Source organism: Carcharhinus amblyrhynchos, chromosome 4 (genome assembly GCF_965287045.1).
Source record: "Carcharhinus amblyrhynchos chromosome 4, sCarAmb.v2.hapA, whole genome shotgun sequence".
NCBI classification, from domain to species: domain Eukaryota; kingdom Metazoa; phylum Chordata; class Chondrichthyes; order Carcharhiniformes; family Carcharhinidae; genus Carcharhinus; species Carcharhinus amblyrhynchos.
The window spans coordinates 70272997-70292086 of record NC_137327.1 but is presented as its reverse complement, the minus strand read 5'-3'; the positions used below and the strand labels follow the sequence as shown (position 1 = coordinate 70292086).

The following is a 19090-nucleotide window of genomic DNA, read 5'->3' as shown; positions in this document are numbered from 1 at the left end:
CGTTACTCCTCCCTGGCTCCAACTACCAATCTTGCCAACCCTGTGATAGGTGTCCCCTGTGTGTGGTGCGCCCTCCCCAGGAGGAAGAGAGGATGGAATGTGAACAACAATACAGATGAGATGTTGGTGATGTGCAAGCATCTGTGAGATTATGAGCGTTGATATGCACCCCCCAGATGTATGATTTCATGAAGAAAGTAGTTACTTGAGTACAGGATGCCATGCTGAGAGTTTGATAGTGGAGGAAGTTGAGAGAGGATTTACACTGGTGGAGCAGATTAGATCATCCCTCTGCTTCCGGCATTGCATTGTGTTTCTGTTGCGGTTACCTGCTGTGCTGACCTCCTGGACAATGGCCTCCCAGCTTTGAAAGGTGATATTCAGATGCTTCCTGGTCTATCCGTTGGGAACAAGATATGCCTCTCCACCTGCACTCCTCTAAACTAAATCCTGGTGACTGAAGTGGGGTGTGGAATTCTTGAGGGAGGCGACCTTCTAGCTTATGCCTGGATATCATGTTGAAGACAAGTGGGCTGGAGAGAGTGATATGAGTGCATTGTACTGGTATTTAATCATGGCACTGGGACATTTGAACCAATCATCTGAAGGCTGATGGACATATCAGCTTCTGAACCGCAGGTAGCACAATGGTTAGAATGATTGCCTCACAATGCCAGGAACCTGGGTGCAATTCCATCCTTATGTGTGGCGTTTGCGTGTTCACCAAGTATCTGCATGGCTTCCTCCAGGTGCTCTGGTTTTCTCCCATAATCCAAAAAATGTGCAGGTTAGATGGATTGGCCATGGTAAATCTGTGGGATTACAGGGTAGGTCAGAGGTGAGGACCTGGGTAATGTGCTCTTTCAGCAAGTCAGATAGAATCATAGAATCCTAGAGTGCAGAAGGATGTCATTAAGCCATCGAGTTGCATCAACCACAATCCCACCCAGACCCTATAACCCATAACTGCATGCATTTACCCTAGCTAGTCCCCCTGACACTAAGGGATAATTTAGCATGGCCAATCCACCTAACCCCACATCTTTGGAGAGTGTGAGGAAACCAGAGCACCCGGAGGAAACCCATGCAGACATGAGGAGATTGTGCAAACTTCACACAGACAGTGGCCCAAGTCAAGAATTGAAACCGGATCTCTAGTGCTGTGAGGCAGCAGTGCTAACCATTGTGTCACCATGCCATCCCAATCGGTGCAGACTCAATGACCAAATGACCTCCTTCTGCACTGCAATGATTGTAAACCTTCACTGCTTAATGGATCTTAAACATCATCTCAGTATATCCCAACATAAATTCTTGACATTCTTGTTTTTAAATTTTCCCTCACCGTTTTCAACACACTTCCTGTTTCTTGTCTACTTGTTCAGTACAAACCTTGTTCAATTCTTTCTGAGCAAAAGCCGCAGATTTTTCATCTTGGAGTTAGATTTCTGCTCTAATGTTTAATGAGGCTCTATAAACAAATCTTTTTGCTCCTGTCTTCTTTCGGTTGATCCCTTAGCGTGGCAAATCTGTGAAATTCATTGCCACAGAAGGCTGTGGAGGCCATGTCATTGAGTGCATTTAAGACAGATATAGTTAACTTCTTGATTGGTAAAGGGATCAAAGGTTACAGGGAAAAGGTGGGAGAATGGGGTTGAGAAACCTATTAGCTGTGATTGAATAACAGAGCAGACTCGATGGGTCGAATGGCCTAATTCTGCTCCTATATGTTGTGGTCTGAGAGTCTGACTAGATTACAAAGGCAACTGTTCTGCTCAACTCCCTGTCTCTAACTGTGAGTCCCTCTTTGACCTGTGGTATGGACTCTCCTGCAATTGGAACAGCTTCCAGCTGGGATGATCCATAGGGTTCTTGCCGATAATGTGGATCTCAGGAAATGCCCTCCCCCCTTAAATGGCCACCCTAGTAGAGAAGACTTTCAGCGAAGTCCCAAGTAAGAGATGAGTGTGTAAAATTAAAATAATGGGATTGGGATAAAACCTCAAAATGGTTAATTTAACTGACTGGCAGACTGGAAACAACAAAATAGGAATAAACGGGTCATTTTCCGAATGGCAGGCAGTGACTAGTGGAGTACGACAGGGAATGGGGCTAGAACCCCAGCTATTAACTATATATATTAATGATTTAAAAGAGGGGACTAAATACAATGGGGGTGATATTACAATCTCATCGCACTGTTTTTCAATGAGGTGAGGTCGTAAAATTGGGAGTGAGTGGATGAGCGGGAATGGCATCCAGTTCATGCCCATTCCCATCTCACCAAAAAGAAAAGCCGGGCGCGATCTGGAAGTCACCCAAAATGGGTAAAACATCAGTTAGCATTCTTTTGCATACATCTCAATATAATTAGCGTGGTTCACTCACAATCGTCCACCTTACTTACTTTACTGACCTTGTTTGTGGCAGCTACAACTAGCAAATAAAACACCTGCTCTATAGAAGTCTGAGCACTGAGGGTGAGTGAGGAGGTAGGGTCGCTCTGTCTACAGCGCTCCATGCTGCAGAGGGCAGGGTGATGGGTTAGCTGGCACTCATGGTGTCTGACCTCGGGTCCTAGCGCTGACCTCGGGTCCTCGCATTACCAGCAGCCACAATGGTGAGGATGCATTGTGGAGATGGGGCAGTGTGGGTTGTGCAAAGTCGGGGCGGGGGGGTTGGGGAAGCAGCACCAAAGCAGCAGCGCTGCTTCCCTCGGGGCCTGGGACTCAGTTCTGGCTGGGGCCAGTCGTGCTGAGGTTCTCTGAGGGGTGAGAGATGGGGGGAGTAGGTGGTTGGAGATTCTGAGTGATCTAATCGATCTCTCTCCCCACTTCCTCCAACCAAAGCCATCCCCCCTTCCAGATTAGAGATGGACTTTACTATTGAATCAATTGTTGTGGTGGTCATTTTGGTTACAGAGGAGGAGGAGGAATTTCGGGCACTGCAAGGGCAGCCCAGATCAGCTACTGAGCAGAATGCTGCTGCCACAAGCTACAGCGATCAACCGACTCTACCATACATCCATTTGTCGTCTTAGTATCCCTTTCCTAACTATGTAACTTAGAATCATAGAAACCCTACAGTGCAGAAAGAGGCTATTTGGCCCATCGAGTCTGCACTGACCACAATCCAACCCAGACACTACTCCCTTATTCCGATATATTTACCCACTAATCCCTCCAACCTACGCACCTCAGGACACTAAGAATCAATTATAGCATGGCCAATCAACCTAACCTGCACATCTTTGGACTGTGGGAGGAAACCGGTGCACCTGGAGGAAACCCACGCAGACACGAGGAGAATGTGCAAACTCCACACAGTGACCCAAGCCGGGAATCGGTTACAGGTCTCTGGAGCTGTGAACCAGCGGTGTTAACCACTAAGATACCATGCTGCCCCGTATATAACTTATGCATTATATCTAAGCTATTGCTTCTTGAAAATACTTAATGAACTACCTTAAAATTTCTTACGTGTCACAACCATCTATTTTGCGTAATCTGTGATTCCTGAACCTGAAAAACTTACAAATTGGTATTGTGGGATTTACAGTGGTCAAGATATCATTGGCTTGAAATCTGAGAAGCAAAGCTTTTAGTTAAATGCATGTGAAGTAGTTATTAAGTGAAACCAGGAATTACAATGACATTTGGTATATGCTGGGAATGGCAGACAGAGAATCCAACTGGGAATATAGGCATGCCAAGAGCAAGAGATGCCCTGGGTGATGTAGAAGAGTGTAACGGAGGTTAGGGGCAGGATTCACCATACATCCCACTGCATATTTCATAGTGGTGGGACACAGCCCACTGTTGTTAGCAGCAGGATATTCTGGACCTACTAATGTCAAAGGGTTTCCTGTTGAAAGCACACTGGCTGGGGTGCACCATCAACAGGAAACAGTCAGAAAGTTTCAGCCCATGTGTGTAATCTTGATAAACTTGAGGTTCCAAAAGACAAGATAAAGAATGCTTGGAATAAGCTGATTGGCAGTGCGCATGGGGATGCCTTACACTAAATAAAAATATGACCAGCTAGGATCTGTGCTGTTGTCCAAAGTGAGGCACCACTTTGGGCCAGTGAGTCAGTTTCTGAAGGGATAAAATCATATTATACACAAAAAGATAAATTAAGTTGTGAAGATGGCAACATATTTTGGGGAACCAGAGTAGTTGCCCCTGTACCAGTAAGGGAGTTGCTCCTAGTTAAATTCCAAGTGCCCATTGGATATATCTAAGATGAAGATGCACACCAGGAGTTTTATATATTGGCCTGGCATTGATGCCGATATTGAGAATCCAGTGATGCATTGTGAACAGTGTGTCAATTGTAACAACGGTTGCCTGCTTCCACCCATTGCACCCTTGGGAATGGCCGGGCCAGCCATGGATATAAGTTTGTGTTGATTATGTGGGGATATTGTTGGGGCACAATGTTTTTTCTCTTGGTGGATACCCATTCAAAGTGGAAGTGTTTCAAATTAAGTCTATGATGTTGCACGCTGCAATTGAGAATTTGCGTAGTGTTTTTTAACCCACAGGTATCTGAATTAATTGTACCAGATAATGGGATAACTTTCACATGTGCTGAATTTCAAAATTTCACCTCCTTCACTGGTATCAAGCACATCAGGACTGGGCCTTACACCCAGCATCCAATGGACTGGCTGAACAAGCATTCCAAATCCTCAAGGCAGGTATTAGGAAGTAGTCACACATGATGCTGTAAACTAGAAACTCATCAATACTTCTGGACTGTAGACCCACTCCGCACTCGACAACAGGAGTGCTACCAGCAGAGTTATTGATGGGCCAGTGTCTTAGGACTAGAAAAAGCCTGGCGTTTTTGAATTTGTTGGGGTGAGTAGAGGCCAGTCAGTGCAGTCAGAAGAAAAATCATGATCCAGGCAAATCAACAAGATTATTTTGAGTGGATGAAGTTGTGTTTGTCAGAAATTTTGGAAGCAGCTCAAGGTGAGTCCCAGGAGTTTTGTATCTAAAACAGGACCACTGTCTTATGAAGTGGACTTGCAAGGAAGAATCTTCCAGAAGCATCCAGATCATTTAAGAAGACAAGAGTTGTTCCAGCAGCGAATCCTGCCACCTGAACCCATGTTACCAGTGGAAAACATTGGTAACTATCTAAACAATGAAGTACCAACTCAGGCTATGACAGGCAAGCCTGTAGTCCCCATGGGAAAGAGTGAAGGGGAGTAACCAGTATCTGAAGAAATACCTGCAGAAAGCACCACAGTAGAAGCACCCCAACACAGGAGTTACGCTGCTCCACTAGAAATCAAAAAACACCTGAAAGAGTCAATTTACAATGGACTGAATAATGTGTTTAATGTTCGAATTATTGGGGACTGAGTAAGTAAATTATTATCTACATATGAAATAGTTTAGAGGGGGACGATGTGGTATTTGTCCCCTTTAAGGTGCGGTCTGCAGAGAGGGTCATGTGACCCAGGTAACTAATCAGGATCCAAGATAGAGGATCACCCGAGCAAAATGAGTCCCTGTGCCAGTTTGACCTTGGAAGCTGAACTGGCAGCCATGAGACTACAAGCGTCTGTATTTTAGTTGTATGTCAGGTAATGTTGTGGTATTTATTTAAATAACAGGTGAACAGGAATTATTACAACATCCTATTTCTTCATGTAGACAAGGTCAATAGAAATGTTTTTGTAGTTTGGGTTGGGTTTTCCTAACTTCCGAATGTCCTGCTATTAGAATTTCATGATCCACCCTTTAAATTTCATTCCAATATCTAGATGTGAAATAGGGCCATTTCTCATTTGCAGGGTCTTGAGGTGGTCTCCATTTCTTCATTGTCCTTGAGGTAATCACACTCTGGATTGTATTCTGCCTCAGTTTCAGAATAAGCTGTCTGGCTCAGCTCTGTTAACTCTGGACTCTTCTGCAATAACTTCACCAAATCTGATGAGATGAACACCTCAGCCTCATTCTCTCTGGACTAACATATCAAAAATAGATCAGTCAATTGAGGTTCCACATCCTCCCACTGTCTTTTAGATTTTTCCTCTTTCTGTCTAATTTTGTGTGCCTGCAATTTTATCATCACAAAGTCTGGAAGCAATCTGGATGGTCTTTTAGTGAAACCTCCATTGACTGTATTTCAAAGGGTTTTTCTACCAATCTGGGTTTAGTCAATGTCATTTCTGAAAATGAACTGAATTTCTGCAACAATTACCATTCCAACAATTACTTCTCCTGTTTTCAGATTATTTCTCAACTCCATCCTGTACAATATGTATTTGAATTCATCGTGTTCCTCAAATTAACTTTCTCCTGAAATAACCCTTCTGGGCAGCAGATGGCACTAACCCCTAACATTAGAGCCTGAATTGCAACAGTGACTCAAAATTCTGATAGGCATTTCTTCTCGTTTTGAAATGCAAGTAAAATCTTCTCCCTCTCATAAAGTCACCCATGTAATGTCTCTCTCAGCATTCTCTTGTTATGTTAGGAGCACATTCCCATCTCTTTTATAATCCTGACTTCTCCCTTTGTACATGTACAAATGCTATTGGTCTGACTTTAACTTGGAACCTTTTTTTTAAACAACATAAAACCTGCAAAATATTGAACTTCAAAACAACCAATTCTACATAATATTTATTTCTCATGAAACATGAAATGGTGAGATTAAACATAAAAGAATTCAAAAGTGATGGGCCGAATATGTGAAGCATTCTATGACAAGGAACATATCCCATGATGTTAAGTTCAGCTCCTCAGTATCTATACGTAGGGCCAGTGACCCTACTACTGATTCATTTGTTCTTTTCGGCACAGGGACTAATTCACTGGACAAGCAGATATAAAAGAAAAACACTGAGACCTCTGCAGGCTGTTTGCAGTCGAGGGTGTATATGTCATGTTCTGGTGTTGTTCTTGCCTTGACAAACTGAACTTTGTACATTCAGAAGGTTTTGTTTTTTTAACCGTCCTCCTGCTGGTGATTTCCTTCATTCACAATCCCTCATTTCCCAGCTTTAGGGATGAGGACAGTGAAGATATCAAAGAGGAAAAGAGTGAGCTATCAGACAATTTACTGTACCCTATGAAATGCTGGATGTTCCTGCTTTCTGTCGATTCTATACTCTCAGCAAGTTGCTTCGACATGACAGATGATACAAATTCTGAGGAGCCGGGCGGCTGAGATGGATCAAGTTCAGAGGCATTTAATAAAATCTTCAGCGGCAAATCAGCGACAGAGGATCGTTTGTGTTGAATAGGGTGAATTGTAACATATGTTTCCACAAATGGCTGCACATTGGTCTTCTGAGGATCAATGATAAGATGCAGACCGAAAGATACGGTACGGGAACTCTCGGAAATCCCAGTACATTGATTCAGTGGGAACTGCTTGAACTTCTGATGACTAATTGTCCTGTTCTCTTAAACCCTCTCAAACCCTCCAAATCTGAGTTAAAGTTTAAAACAAAAGACTTTAGTCAGTTCCAACATAACTGAATGGCTGCCCAGGAACATAGAACATTACAGTGCAGTACAGGCCCTTCAGCCCTCGATGTTGCAATGACCAGTGGAACCAATCTAATGACCCTCTAACCTAAACTATTACAATGTTATCCATATGCCTATCCACTGACCATTTGAATGCCCTTAAAGTTGGCGAGTCCACAACTGCTGCAGGCAGGGCATTCCACGACCTTACTACCTTCTGAGTAAAGAACCTACCTCTGACATCCATCCTATAATTACCACCCCTTAATTTAAAGCTATGTCCCCTTGTGTTAGCCATCACCATCCGAGGAAAAAGGCTCTCACTGCCCACCCTATCCAATCCTTTGATCATCTTGTATGCCTCAATTAACCTTCCTCTTTCTAATGAAAACAACCTCAAGTCCCTCAGCCTTTCCTCATAAGACCTTCCCACCACACCAGGCAACATCCTGGTAAACCTCCTCTGCACCCTTTCCAATGCCTCCACATCCTTCTTATAATGTGGCGACCAGAACTGTACGCAATACTCCAAGTGTGGCCGCACCAGAGTTTTGTACAGTTGTAACATGACCTCACGGCTCCGAAATTCAGTCCCTCTACCAATAAAAGCTAACACACTGTGCGCCTTCTTGACAACCTTATCAACCTGGGTGCCAACTTTCAGGGATCTATGCACATGAACACCGAGATCTCTCTGCTTTTCAACACCACCAAGAGTCCTTCCATTAGTCCATTCAAAAGTCTGGTAGCATCAGGGAAGAAGCTGTTCTTGAGTCGGTTAGTATCTTGCTCACTGCAATAAAAATACTGAATCTCTCTATGTAAGCCGACCGTGCCTTGGCTTTCTCACAGAACTCTCTGATGGTCCCGAACTTTCCCACCATTTCACTTTGACGGCTGCATGGTTTTCTGCCTCAGTGTGACTTAACCCGAAGGCTGTTCCTTCTGCGCTGACTCTTAGCTGTCAATTGTGGTCCCTCAATGACCACAAGACTCCTCACTCACCCTGCCATCCCCAGTGATCAGCAGCACTGTAACGAATAGTTCCATCGCTGCACCCAAGTCTGAGTGCCAGTTTCCTCCCCCCACTCGCACTCCAGCCCTCGACAGGCTGTCGGAGCGCTTTCCCGAACAGATCAACCCACACCCCGAGTCACCTGACCCATCCTCCTAAACGGGCTATGTACCTCATACATAACAAATACAAGCTTCCCTATTCACCCAACAGGGAAGTAGTTTTTAGGGGGTTTAAAACCAGTTGGCTCCACTCAGCCTGGCAGTAGAAGGACTCCAGGGCTTGGCCTGTACACTGCAGCTGCCAAGTGGTAATTTGTGCACATTGTAAATGAAGGATGTTGATTATGGAAGACTGGCCTCAGTGAGATTATTATAGGTACCCTCACAGTTACACTGCCCTGGAGCTCAGAATCTGCAGCCCAATACATCTGTTTAAAAATGGAATAGTCTGTTCTAATTGTAGAAATGCAGTCACAGAAACCTAGACTGTGTGCAATATCATTCTCCTGGTTTACTCATCCAGAACCAAATCATAAGCTTTTTAAAAAATCTAACTCACAAAATGGTTGTCTGATGATTAACGACAACACACTGAATTTAGAATTTTCAATCTCTGCTGAACTTGTTCTGTTTTCAGCAACAGTATCTGTAAGTCAGCCTCATGTTGCTGTCACTGTCTGTAACTCCACCTCCAGAGAGAGTGCTTTCCACTTCCTGCCTTGTTAGAACAAACCCCACCCCTCGACCTGTGAGCGTTCTTTCAGTTGCGGTTTCATTCTTGCAGAAACATTTTGCAACTGTCGAGCCCTCACAGAAGCATCCTCATTTTAGGAGTTTGTGTATTAAATAGGTTCCGAATCTGAAAAGAAGGAGTAATGTAAGTACTCATCCTTTCTCAGATCTCACCTTTTCTTTGTATTGTTTAACTTGTTTAAAACTGGTGTTATTGCAATCCTGAAGCCCAGAGTTTAGTGAGTGTTGTGTACAGGCTCTGAGATTGGGCACACTGTGGGTGAACAGGTAGAGGACACTTTCTCTCCTGTTTCCCCTCATGTTGTCTAAGTTTATCTTGCTCCCGAGACACATCCCTTGCAGCCTCAATATGATTCTGATTGTCCAACTTCCTTTACAGCTTCCAGTATTAGTTAATTTTGTTAACTGTTCACTCTCTCAACTATCACATCTGCAATCATCACCTCTTATGTCTAAAACCAGCCAGGACATCTTAGTCCTTGCAAACTATGCCCCAGGTCCAAATTCCTCATCCTCTCCATTATGCTTAAATGTGATACCTCCTTACAAAGCCATTTCCATCTTTCTCAGGACTCCGTGTTTGAATGCCTCCAACTGGGTCTCAGCCAAAGTCAAAATAATATCCTTTGCGTCTGCCATTGATCTTTTCAATCTGTCTGCAGCCTTTGATACAATTGATCACATCCTCCAATCTATTTTCACAATTTATCTGGCTGGGACTAATCTTGCTTGGGTTCATTCTCGTCTATCTGATCTCAGCCAGAGTGTCAGCTGTAATGGCTGCTCGTTCGCTTCACTAGTTTTCCCCCCCAGGAATTCTGACTGTAGACGTCTTCAATACTTGGCTAGTAAGGGAGCTGGTTTAACTCAGTTATCTGGACAGATGGTTAGTGATGCAGATCGAAGCCAACAGCGTGGGTTCAGTTCCTGTACTGGTTGAGATTATGCACAAAGGCCCCATCTTCACAAATTTACTTCTTACCTTAGGTGCGGTAATCCTCAGATTAAATCACCACCAGTTAATTCTCCCCCCAAAAGGCCAGAGCACTCTCTGGGACTATGGCGATTTTACCTTTACCTTAGTAAGAAATACATTCAGAAACTTTAATTTTAGTCTCAGAATGACCATGGCCTCCTATTAGTATTTGATAGTTATAATATTACAATTGATCAGTTTTGTTATCAGATTAATTTAACTGGATTGCCAATGACTTACGCCACCATGTTAGGAGGGAAATACAGTCAGCTTATTCCAGACTATCCTGTTATCTGATTCAATACAATTCCAGTGTTTCAAATCTCAAGGCTAATCAAAGCTTGATGGTCTCACTTCACAGTACATTTATTGTACTTGTACATTCTTTAAATTTTTACAGAAAATACAACCCAGCCTTTCTAATGTAACCACTGATCCATTACTGATTCATTAATTCTAATTTAAGGCTTACCAGTGATTCAATCATCTGCTAACTGGTGGCTAATTAATACAATCATCTTTAATTAATATACTGTTTATTAAAACAGTCTGAATAAAAAACGTTTAAGTAAAAACAGTTTGAAAAAGTCAGTTATTTCTTCCTTAACAAATTCCAATTGGCTTGAGCATTGAACCTGATTCTAGAGCTAGGCTTTGGCATATCATGTTCTGTAGCTTATCAAAATTGGAGGGGAATGTGTGTGTTTGAACAATTCTGCAGTTTCTGAAAACATTAGGTTTATAAAGTATCCAGTCTTTTTCCATAACAATTATTTTTATATCATTTCACTAATAAATTAGTGATTTTTAAAAATCATCTGCTTTATGACTGGCTTTTAATACAAATTCAATAGTTAATAAAGAAAAATAACAGAATATGAAATCGCTGCAGAGAGACATTTATTACCTCTCTGCATTCTCCTCACAGCTTACCTTGCCACCGAGCTTACATCATCAACAAACTTAGATATGTTACTATTTGTTTCTTCAACTAAGCCATTAATATGGATTGTAAATAACTGAGGCTCCAGTACTGATCCTTGTGACATTCCACTATTCATTGCCTGCCAACTTGAAAAAAAGCTGTTCTAGCCCATTTTATGCTTCTTGTCCTTTAATCAATCCTCTATTCATGCTATTGTATTACCCCCAACTCCAAGAGCCTGTATCTTGCCTGTTAACCTTTTGTGTGACACCATACGGGATGCCTTTTGGAAATTTTCCTCCAATTACAGTTGATGTTTGTCTTGGAGTGCATCCCTGGTACAGCCTGTAGAACACAATGTCCTGTGCCATAGAGATGCCTAGGCTGAACCTCAACAAAAACACCTCATCAGTCCCCAGAATAGTTGTGCAAAGGCACATTCCAGAAGGAGGATGATAGTCTCTTCCCCACCACAGCCCCTTCAAGGCCAACAAGTGGAGGCTGTGAGACTTTGGGCAGCACAGTGGCAGAGTGGTTAGCACTGCTAACGCATAGCACCAGTGACTGGGTTGAATCCTGACCTTGGGTGACTGTCTGTGTGGAGTTTGCACGTTCTCCCTGTGTCTGTGTTGGTTTCCTCTCAGTGCTCCAGTTTCCCCCCACAGTTCAAAGATGTGTAGGTTAGGTGGATTGACCTTGGTAAATGCACAGGGTCACAAGGATAGGGCCTCGGTAAGATTTTTTTTTAAGTGTGTCAGTGCAGACTTGATGGGCTGAATCACCTCTTTCTCCACTGGAGGGATTCTATGGTTCTATGGATGTGTAGAAAGAATCTGATGGTAAGTGATCCTCTTACCACTGGTTAAGCTACATCTTAGTTGGAAGTCCTGCCAATAAGGTATATATACTGCCTTTGGCAATCTGCTGACAGAACCACCAGACTGGGTACACCATTTTTTTTTTCTACAGCTAATTGAGGATGTTATGTGTGGAGCACTGGCTGATGAACTTGTGGTCAAAGTTGTTTTCTGCATAAATATTTCCACAAAGAATAGGTGGTAGAACATTGTCCACCTGCAAAACATAAGTTGAACATGGTCTACCTTTTTGAATAAGGGTGTTACATTAGCATTTTCCCAATTCACTGTAACTTTTCCCGCATCCAGGGAATTTTGGAATATTGTAATTATTGGATCCGCTATCTCTGTTGTCACTTCCTTTAAGACTCTAGGATGTAGGCCTGCAGACCCTGAGGACTTGCCTGCCTTCAATCCCAATAGTTTGCTCAGTAATTTTCCCTAGTGATGATGATAGTTCTAAGTTCCTCCCTTTCTATAACTTCTGCTACTATTGGGATAATACTTGTGTCCTCCACTGTGAAAACCAGCAAAATATTGATTTATTGTCTCAGCCATTTCTGCATTCCCCACTATTAAATCCCCAACTTCATCTTCCAAGGGATCAACAGTCACTTTAGTTACTCTGATCTTCTTTATATACTGATAAATGCTTTTGTTGTCAATTTTTATATTTTACATGAGTTTTCTTTAATAATTTAGCATTTTCCTTTTTTTTTATTTTTGTGAACCTCTGTTGCTTTTTAAAAGCTTCCCAATCAAGGGGAGTATGCCACTAGCCTTTGCAATATGGTATGTCTTTTTGTTATCCTTAACCATGGAAGTCTTTCGCACCCTCCCCCACCCCCCTACCATCTTTCATCCTCCCTGGGATATATTTAATTTGAGAGGACTTGAATATCTCCTTAAATATCTGCCACTATTCATCAACTATCCTACCTTTCAGACTTCCTGTCTGGTCCACTAAGGCCAAATCTGTCCTCATGCTGATGTAATTTCCTTTGTTTAAATTCAGGATGCTAGTGTGGGTTTCCAGTTTCTCGCCTTCAAACTGAATCTGAAATTTTAGCTTGGTATGATCACTCTTCCCTAGAAAATCCTTAAATATGAGGTAATTTATTAGCCCTACTTCATTACATAATACCAAATCTAGAATAGCTTGCTCCCTGATATTGCTCCAAAAAACAATCTCTAACACATTCAATGAACCATTCCTGAATTGTGAATAGCTAGGGCCCAAGTACTGATCTCAATGGGACCCCACTAGTCATTGCCTTCCACTTAGGAAAATATCCATTTATTCCTACTCTCTGTTTCCTGTCTGCTACCCCCTTTCACCTGTGCTTTAATTTTGTGCACTAACCTCTTATGTGGGACTTTATCAAAAGCCTTGCCCAACTATTGATTCAATCTACAGTTGTATCAATACAAAACTGAAATAATGAAAACAGAAAATGCTGGAAAAGCTCAGCAGGTCTGTCAGCATCTGAGGAGAGAGAAATAAAGCTTTAGGTCTGTGACATTTCATCAAAGCAACTGTTCTTTAAAATTTTGGTAGATTCAGCAACAAGAGGCATTTAACGCTCCAATAAAGCTATGAAACTTCTTAAATATTCCTGAATGCAAGGATGGTACACCTTGCACCCCCTTGGCACAGTGTGTTTTCTGGCTGTGGAGGTGGCTTGCCATTGGCTCCTGGTGGAATCTTTTTGTCCCATTGTTGTATTTTTTTTTGTTCAGGGGATATGGGTGTCGCTGTCTGGGCCAGCATTTGTTACCCATTTATTGCCCATCCCTAATTGTTCTTAAACTGAATGGTTTGCTAGGCCATTTCAGAGGGGTATTTACAACATTTTCTATGGCTCATCCGTCCTGTCACTGGGGAACCTGTCACGGAGTGTAAGGGGGGGGGGTGCTGAGTCACCTTTGGCGAGACTGGAAGACACTGCTGACAGGAAGGACCGGAACATCCTGCCCCATGTCTAATATTTGTATATTGATGTTTCTTTCAGAGATCACATGGCCCAGTCCACTCTCTCCAAGTTTTTCACTGCTCAAGAAAGGAATAAGCTAAAATATACATGCAACTCTGATCAATTGGAAACAGTGATTCTGCAGATGAAGAATAAGTCCAACCACTTAGACAATGTGCAGCTTAACATTGCAGTGATGGGTGATGTGGGCTCTGGGAAATCCACCTTCATCAATGCTATGAGAGATCTTTGGAGTGACGATCAAGGAGCTGCTCCAACAGGGAATGAAGAAACCAGGATGGAGCCAACCAGATATCCCTATCAAGCTCTGCCTAATGTCCAACTCTGGGATCTGCCAGGAACAAATTCCTTTGGTTTTGAACTAAATAATTACCTAAAGAAAGTGAAGTTTGAAAACTTTGACTTTTTCATCATTGTGTCTCAGTCCCGATTCAGAGAAAACGATGCAGAAATTGCCAAAAGGATTCAGGAACAGGGCAAAGAGTTCTACTATATCCGAACCAAGATCGATAATGATGCTCACTCAATGAAGAAGCAAAGGATTGACCTTGATGAAGGCTGGAGCACAATCCGCAGGGACTGTATCAGTAACTTCCAAAGTGTTGGGGTTACACCACCAGCCATTTTTCTGATCTCTAGTTTTGAGAGGGAAGAATACGATTTCCCAAAATTAAAGACTACCCTCGCCAGGGATCTCGCGAGCATTAAATCAAATGTTTTCTCACTCTCCATCCCAAAAATGGTGCTGGAAATTACAGAAGCCAAAAGAAGCAGTTTGATGAAGAGAGTCTGGTTATTGGTCATTCTCTCTGGAGCAGTGGGTGCAGCACCAGTGTTAGTACCATCTTCAAAGCCAATGTCAATGCCAGTGTGGTCTTTGTTTACCACCATTGGGTTCACAGTTACTGGGTGGATATATCTCCAGAAACAGCTGGGACTTAGTGACACGTTTCTGCAAAGTCTGGCCAACAAAGTCAATAAACCCAGTTCAATTCTGAAAGCAGAAAGCAATCATCGATTGCCAAGGAAGATACCACCAACAGTTACCAACATGCTGTTAGGATTCACCGTCGTTACCTGTATGATAACAGGGATTAAATATAGTTTCAGGCCAATGACCCTCTCAGTCTTTGGGGCAGTGTCGTCCTTTGCTTTTACCTACAAGTTACTGAAAGATTCACTGAATGACCGTTTGGAAACTATTCAACGGCTAGTACAGAGTGCACTGAACAGAGATTAACTTGATCCCCATTACACAGTCAATGTTATTTTGTGGAGACTGTTATGATGCTTGACCTCGAATATGACAGATTAGCTTCATCAGGTCAAGGGTCCAAAACCTTTTCTATTCTAGGCCTAATCCAGTATCCTGGACTATGTTGTTATTAGACTTTATTAAAATAGGAATCGACAAAGATTATCTATATTTGCTGGCATTTAGATTAAATTTACTGGTTCTGCTGCTTCTTGATAGCTGACACCTCTTAGTTTGAACAATTACACCAACATTTGGAGCAAATGTTTAGACTGAGGCCGGTCTTGGATAAAAAAACATAAGGATCACTTGTCACTATTGAACATTGTGTCTCAATCAATGATCCTGCAAGTAAATGCCAGAGCTTCACAACTTCCAGTATAAATAAATTTCTCTTAAGCTTTGTTCTAAACCTCGTGCATTTGATTTTGTCTCCATGGATCTTCACAGTTGCTCTTTGATCCCTGGAAACAGCCTATTTCTGTCTAGCCCATCCCAGATTTTACCTTTAAACATTGGTATAATATTACACAGGAAAACCTGTTAATAATGAGAAGGAAGTGTCTTAACAGAAAGTTTAGAATGAGCTGGAGACTGAGTCAGTCCGCCTCACTGGACAGAAGTGCAGAGTTACTATAGTCCTGGATGACCGTAGGATGCTCTGTTTGAGGAGGAGAGCTGAGTGGTGGTGATTTTAACCTGAGGATCACCAAACCTCAGGTAAGGGGAAAGATTGAGAAGGCAGGCCCTTCATGAATAATCTCAGCTTGTACAGGAATTGAACCTGTACTGATGGCATCATTCCGCATCACAAACCATCTATCCAACCAGCTGAGCTAACCAACTCATAAGCAATGCCTGGACAGTGACTTGAACATTTGACCATCAGATTAAAACTCTGATGCTCACTACTTACTGAAGAAGTTAAAGTAGTATAATTACTGACCTTGTGATTATTTCCTGTAAACCACTAGCACACAACACACCAAGTGATACTCATCCTGTAAGTATATCTCAGTACTCTAGAATGTGGAGAAAAACTACAAGAAGAGGGGAAAAGAAGAATTCTTCCCTCAGCAATCTATGCGTGTATTCCTTTACTGTTCAAATAAAGTACCACTCTTTGTGCTTTTATTGTGGTATCTTTGGAAGATATTTTCTCTCAGTTTGATTCATATAGTATCCTTAATGTGGTAAATGTGCCCAATGGTTTGACAGGAGCGATTATCAGACACAATGAGACATGGAGACGCATAAGGAGATATTTAAGTAGATGAACCAAAATTTGGTCAAAGAGTTGGGCTTTAAATTAATATCTTAAAGAAAGAGAGGAGAGAGGAGGGAAAGGTTGAGGGAGGACACGAACACCAATGTTTGACTGACTAAAAATGGGAATGTTCATGATGGCAGAATTGGAGGTGTGAAGAGATTTCAGAGGGTTGTGGGTTTAGAGAGATGGGGCCAGGGAAGGATTTGTAAACAAGGATGAGAATTTTTAAACGTTGCACAGGGTTGATGAATGAATGAGATTTGCTGTGTGTTAAGACATGGTTCAGCTCAGGTTTATGGAGATGGAATGTGAAAGTACAGAGATTATGCCAGAATTCTGAATATATAGATAATTAAGGTATGGCTGAGGCCTTCAGCAGCAAATGAGCTAAGACAGAGGCAGCATTGGAGGATGTAGCCTAGGTGCAAGTGGTGATGGGACAAATATGTGACCATCCGAAGGGTAAATACAACACCAAATTTCCAAAGAGTCTTGTTTAGCCTCAGGTAGCCACCAGAGAAAGGGATGGAGTCAATGCTAGGAAACAATTGATGATCAAAGACATGATGTTGGATTTTGCAATGTTTATTTTGGAGGACATTTTTGCCCATCCATTGAATGGCAGGCACTGTGGAGACAGTAAAGGGTCAACAGAGGCAGTGGTGAGGTGTTATCAGCATACACGTGGAAACTGACACAATTTTTCAATTAAGACACTGAGGCAGAGAATCAGAGGATGTTAAGTATAGATTCTGGGGGTGCTATTGAAAATGTGACCCATCAGGTTCAACAATTTATGCCATATCAGAAATAGTTGAACTCACTGAGCACAGCAAGGGGCACAGACCCAGACAATATCCAGGGTCTGGTGTTAAGGACTTGCGCTCCAGAGCTGGTTACACCCCTAGGCAAGCTATTCCAATACAGCTATAAGACTGGCATATACCCAACAAAGTGAAAAATTGTGTTGGTAAAAAGTACAACAAATCTAACTTACCATTCTATCAATCTACTCCTGTAAGGAAAGTGTTATTGAGTGCTATCAAGCATACTTACTCAGCAATTATCTGCTTAGTTTGGGTTCTGCAGGGTCACTTAGCTCTTGACACACCTTGTCTAAACCAAGATATGAACTCCAATATTGAGGTCGGAGTAACTGTCTTTGACATCAAGGCAGCATTTGACTGACTGTGGCATCAAGGAGCCCGAGCAAAACTGGAGTCAATGGAAATCGGGGAACATGTTCCACTCATTGCAATTATACCTGGAATAAAGGAAGATGGTTGTCGTGGTTGGAGGTCAATCATCTCAGCTACAGGACATCACTGAAGGAGTTCCTCAGAGTAGTGTCCTCGGCCAAACTATCTTCAGCTGCTTCATCAATGACCTTCCCTCTGTCATCAGGTCAGAAGTAGAGATGTTCATTAATGATTGCACAATATTCAGCACCATTCACAGCTCCTCTAGAATTAAGCAGTCTGTGCCCACATACAACAACAGCTGGATAGAATTCATGCTTGAGCTGATTAGTGACAAGTAACATTGGCACTATACACAAGTGCCAGGCAATAACCTTCTCCAACAAGAGAAAACCCACCCAACCAACCTTTGACTTTCAAGAGCATTACACTGGAATTCCCCACAATCAACATACTAAGGTTAACATTGACCAGAAACTGAATAAGACCAGCCATATAAATATCATGGCTACAAGAGCAGGCCAGAGGCCGAGAATTCACTTCATGACTCCCAACATCTCTGTACCATCTTCAAGGCACAGGTTGAATTGCCTGAACTTGCCTGGATGAGTGCAGCTCCAATAGCCCTCAAGAATCTCAATACCATTCGGGACAAGGAACCTGCTTGATCAATGCCCTAGCCAGTAACTTAGATTCGTTCCCACGACCAATGATGTTCAATGCATGGAGTTTGCTCCATATAAAAAATACACTACAGCAACTCATCACTGTTCCTTCGAAAAACCTCCAAATCCAAACTCTACCACTGCCAAGGACAAGAGTAGTAGATGCATGAGAACACTATTAGCTCCCCTCCATGGTATGCACCATCCTGACTTCAAACTATATCATTGTTTCTCCCTCAAAGGCTCTGTTCAAATATTAGAACATCCTACTTAATATCATTGTGCGGACTCCTACACTACACAGATTGTAGTGGTTGAAGAACACTACCTTCTCAAAGCTACACCGGATTGCAGAATACATGATGGCTTTATCAATATCCACATTCTGTGGATGATTATGAAAAAATAAACTGAGATTAGGGTTAAAAAACAACCAGTTTTACAGGCAGATCAGTGTGCATCAGTGCTGGTCCCAACCTGGATAAATGAGGAGGGTGGTGGCAGGATGGCTGTAAAAATGATTGTTGATATGAATCAGAAACTACCAGCATTGTGCTGGCCATATGTAACTTGGGAAAAGCTGAAAAAGGAAACAACAAACCAACCAAGCAGATGATGCAGTATTTGAGGTAATGGCGAAAGAACCAGAGTTCATATAGGAAATGTTTCTGATGCATCAAATT

General features: G+C 42.4%; 1 protein-coding gene across 1 annotated transcript; it reads left to right on the top strand.

Moving 5' to 3' along the window:
* The first annotated feature begins 14043 nt into the window (after positions 1 to 14043).
* On the top strand, positions 14044 to 15677 carry LOC145342622 (T-cell-specific guanine nucleotide triphosphate-binding protein 2-like). Its single transcript, XM_080188166.1, has one exon. The coding sequence runs from the start codon at positions 14044 to 14046 to the stop codon at positions 15256 to 15258; it is 1215 nt and encodes a 404-aa protein (XP_080044292.1). The 3' UTR covers positions 15259 to 15677.
* Positions 15678 to 19090: the final 3413 nt, after the last annotated feature.

What these genes read in the sequence shown, in the direction of transcription:
- LOC145342622 (XM_080188166.1), top strand. Translation starts at nt 14,044, where the DNA reads ATGGCCCAGTCCACTCTCTCCAAGTTTTTCACTGCTCAAGAAAGGAAT.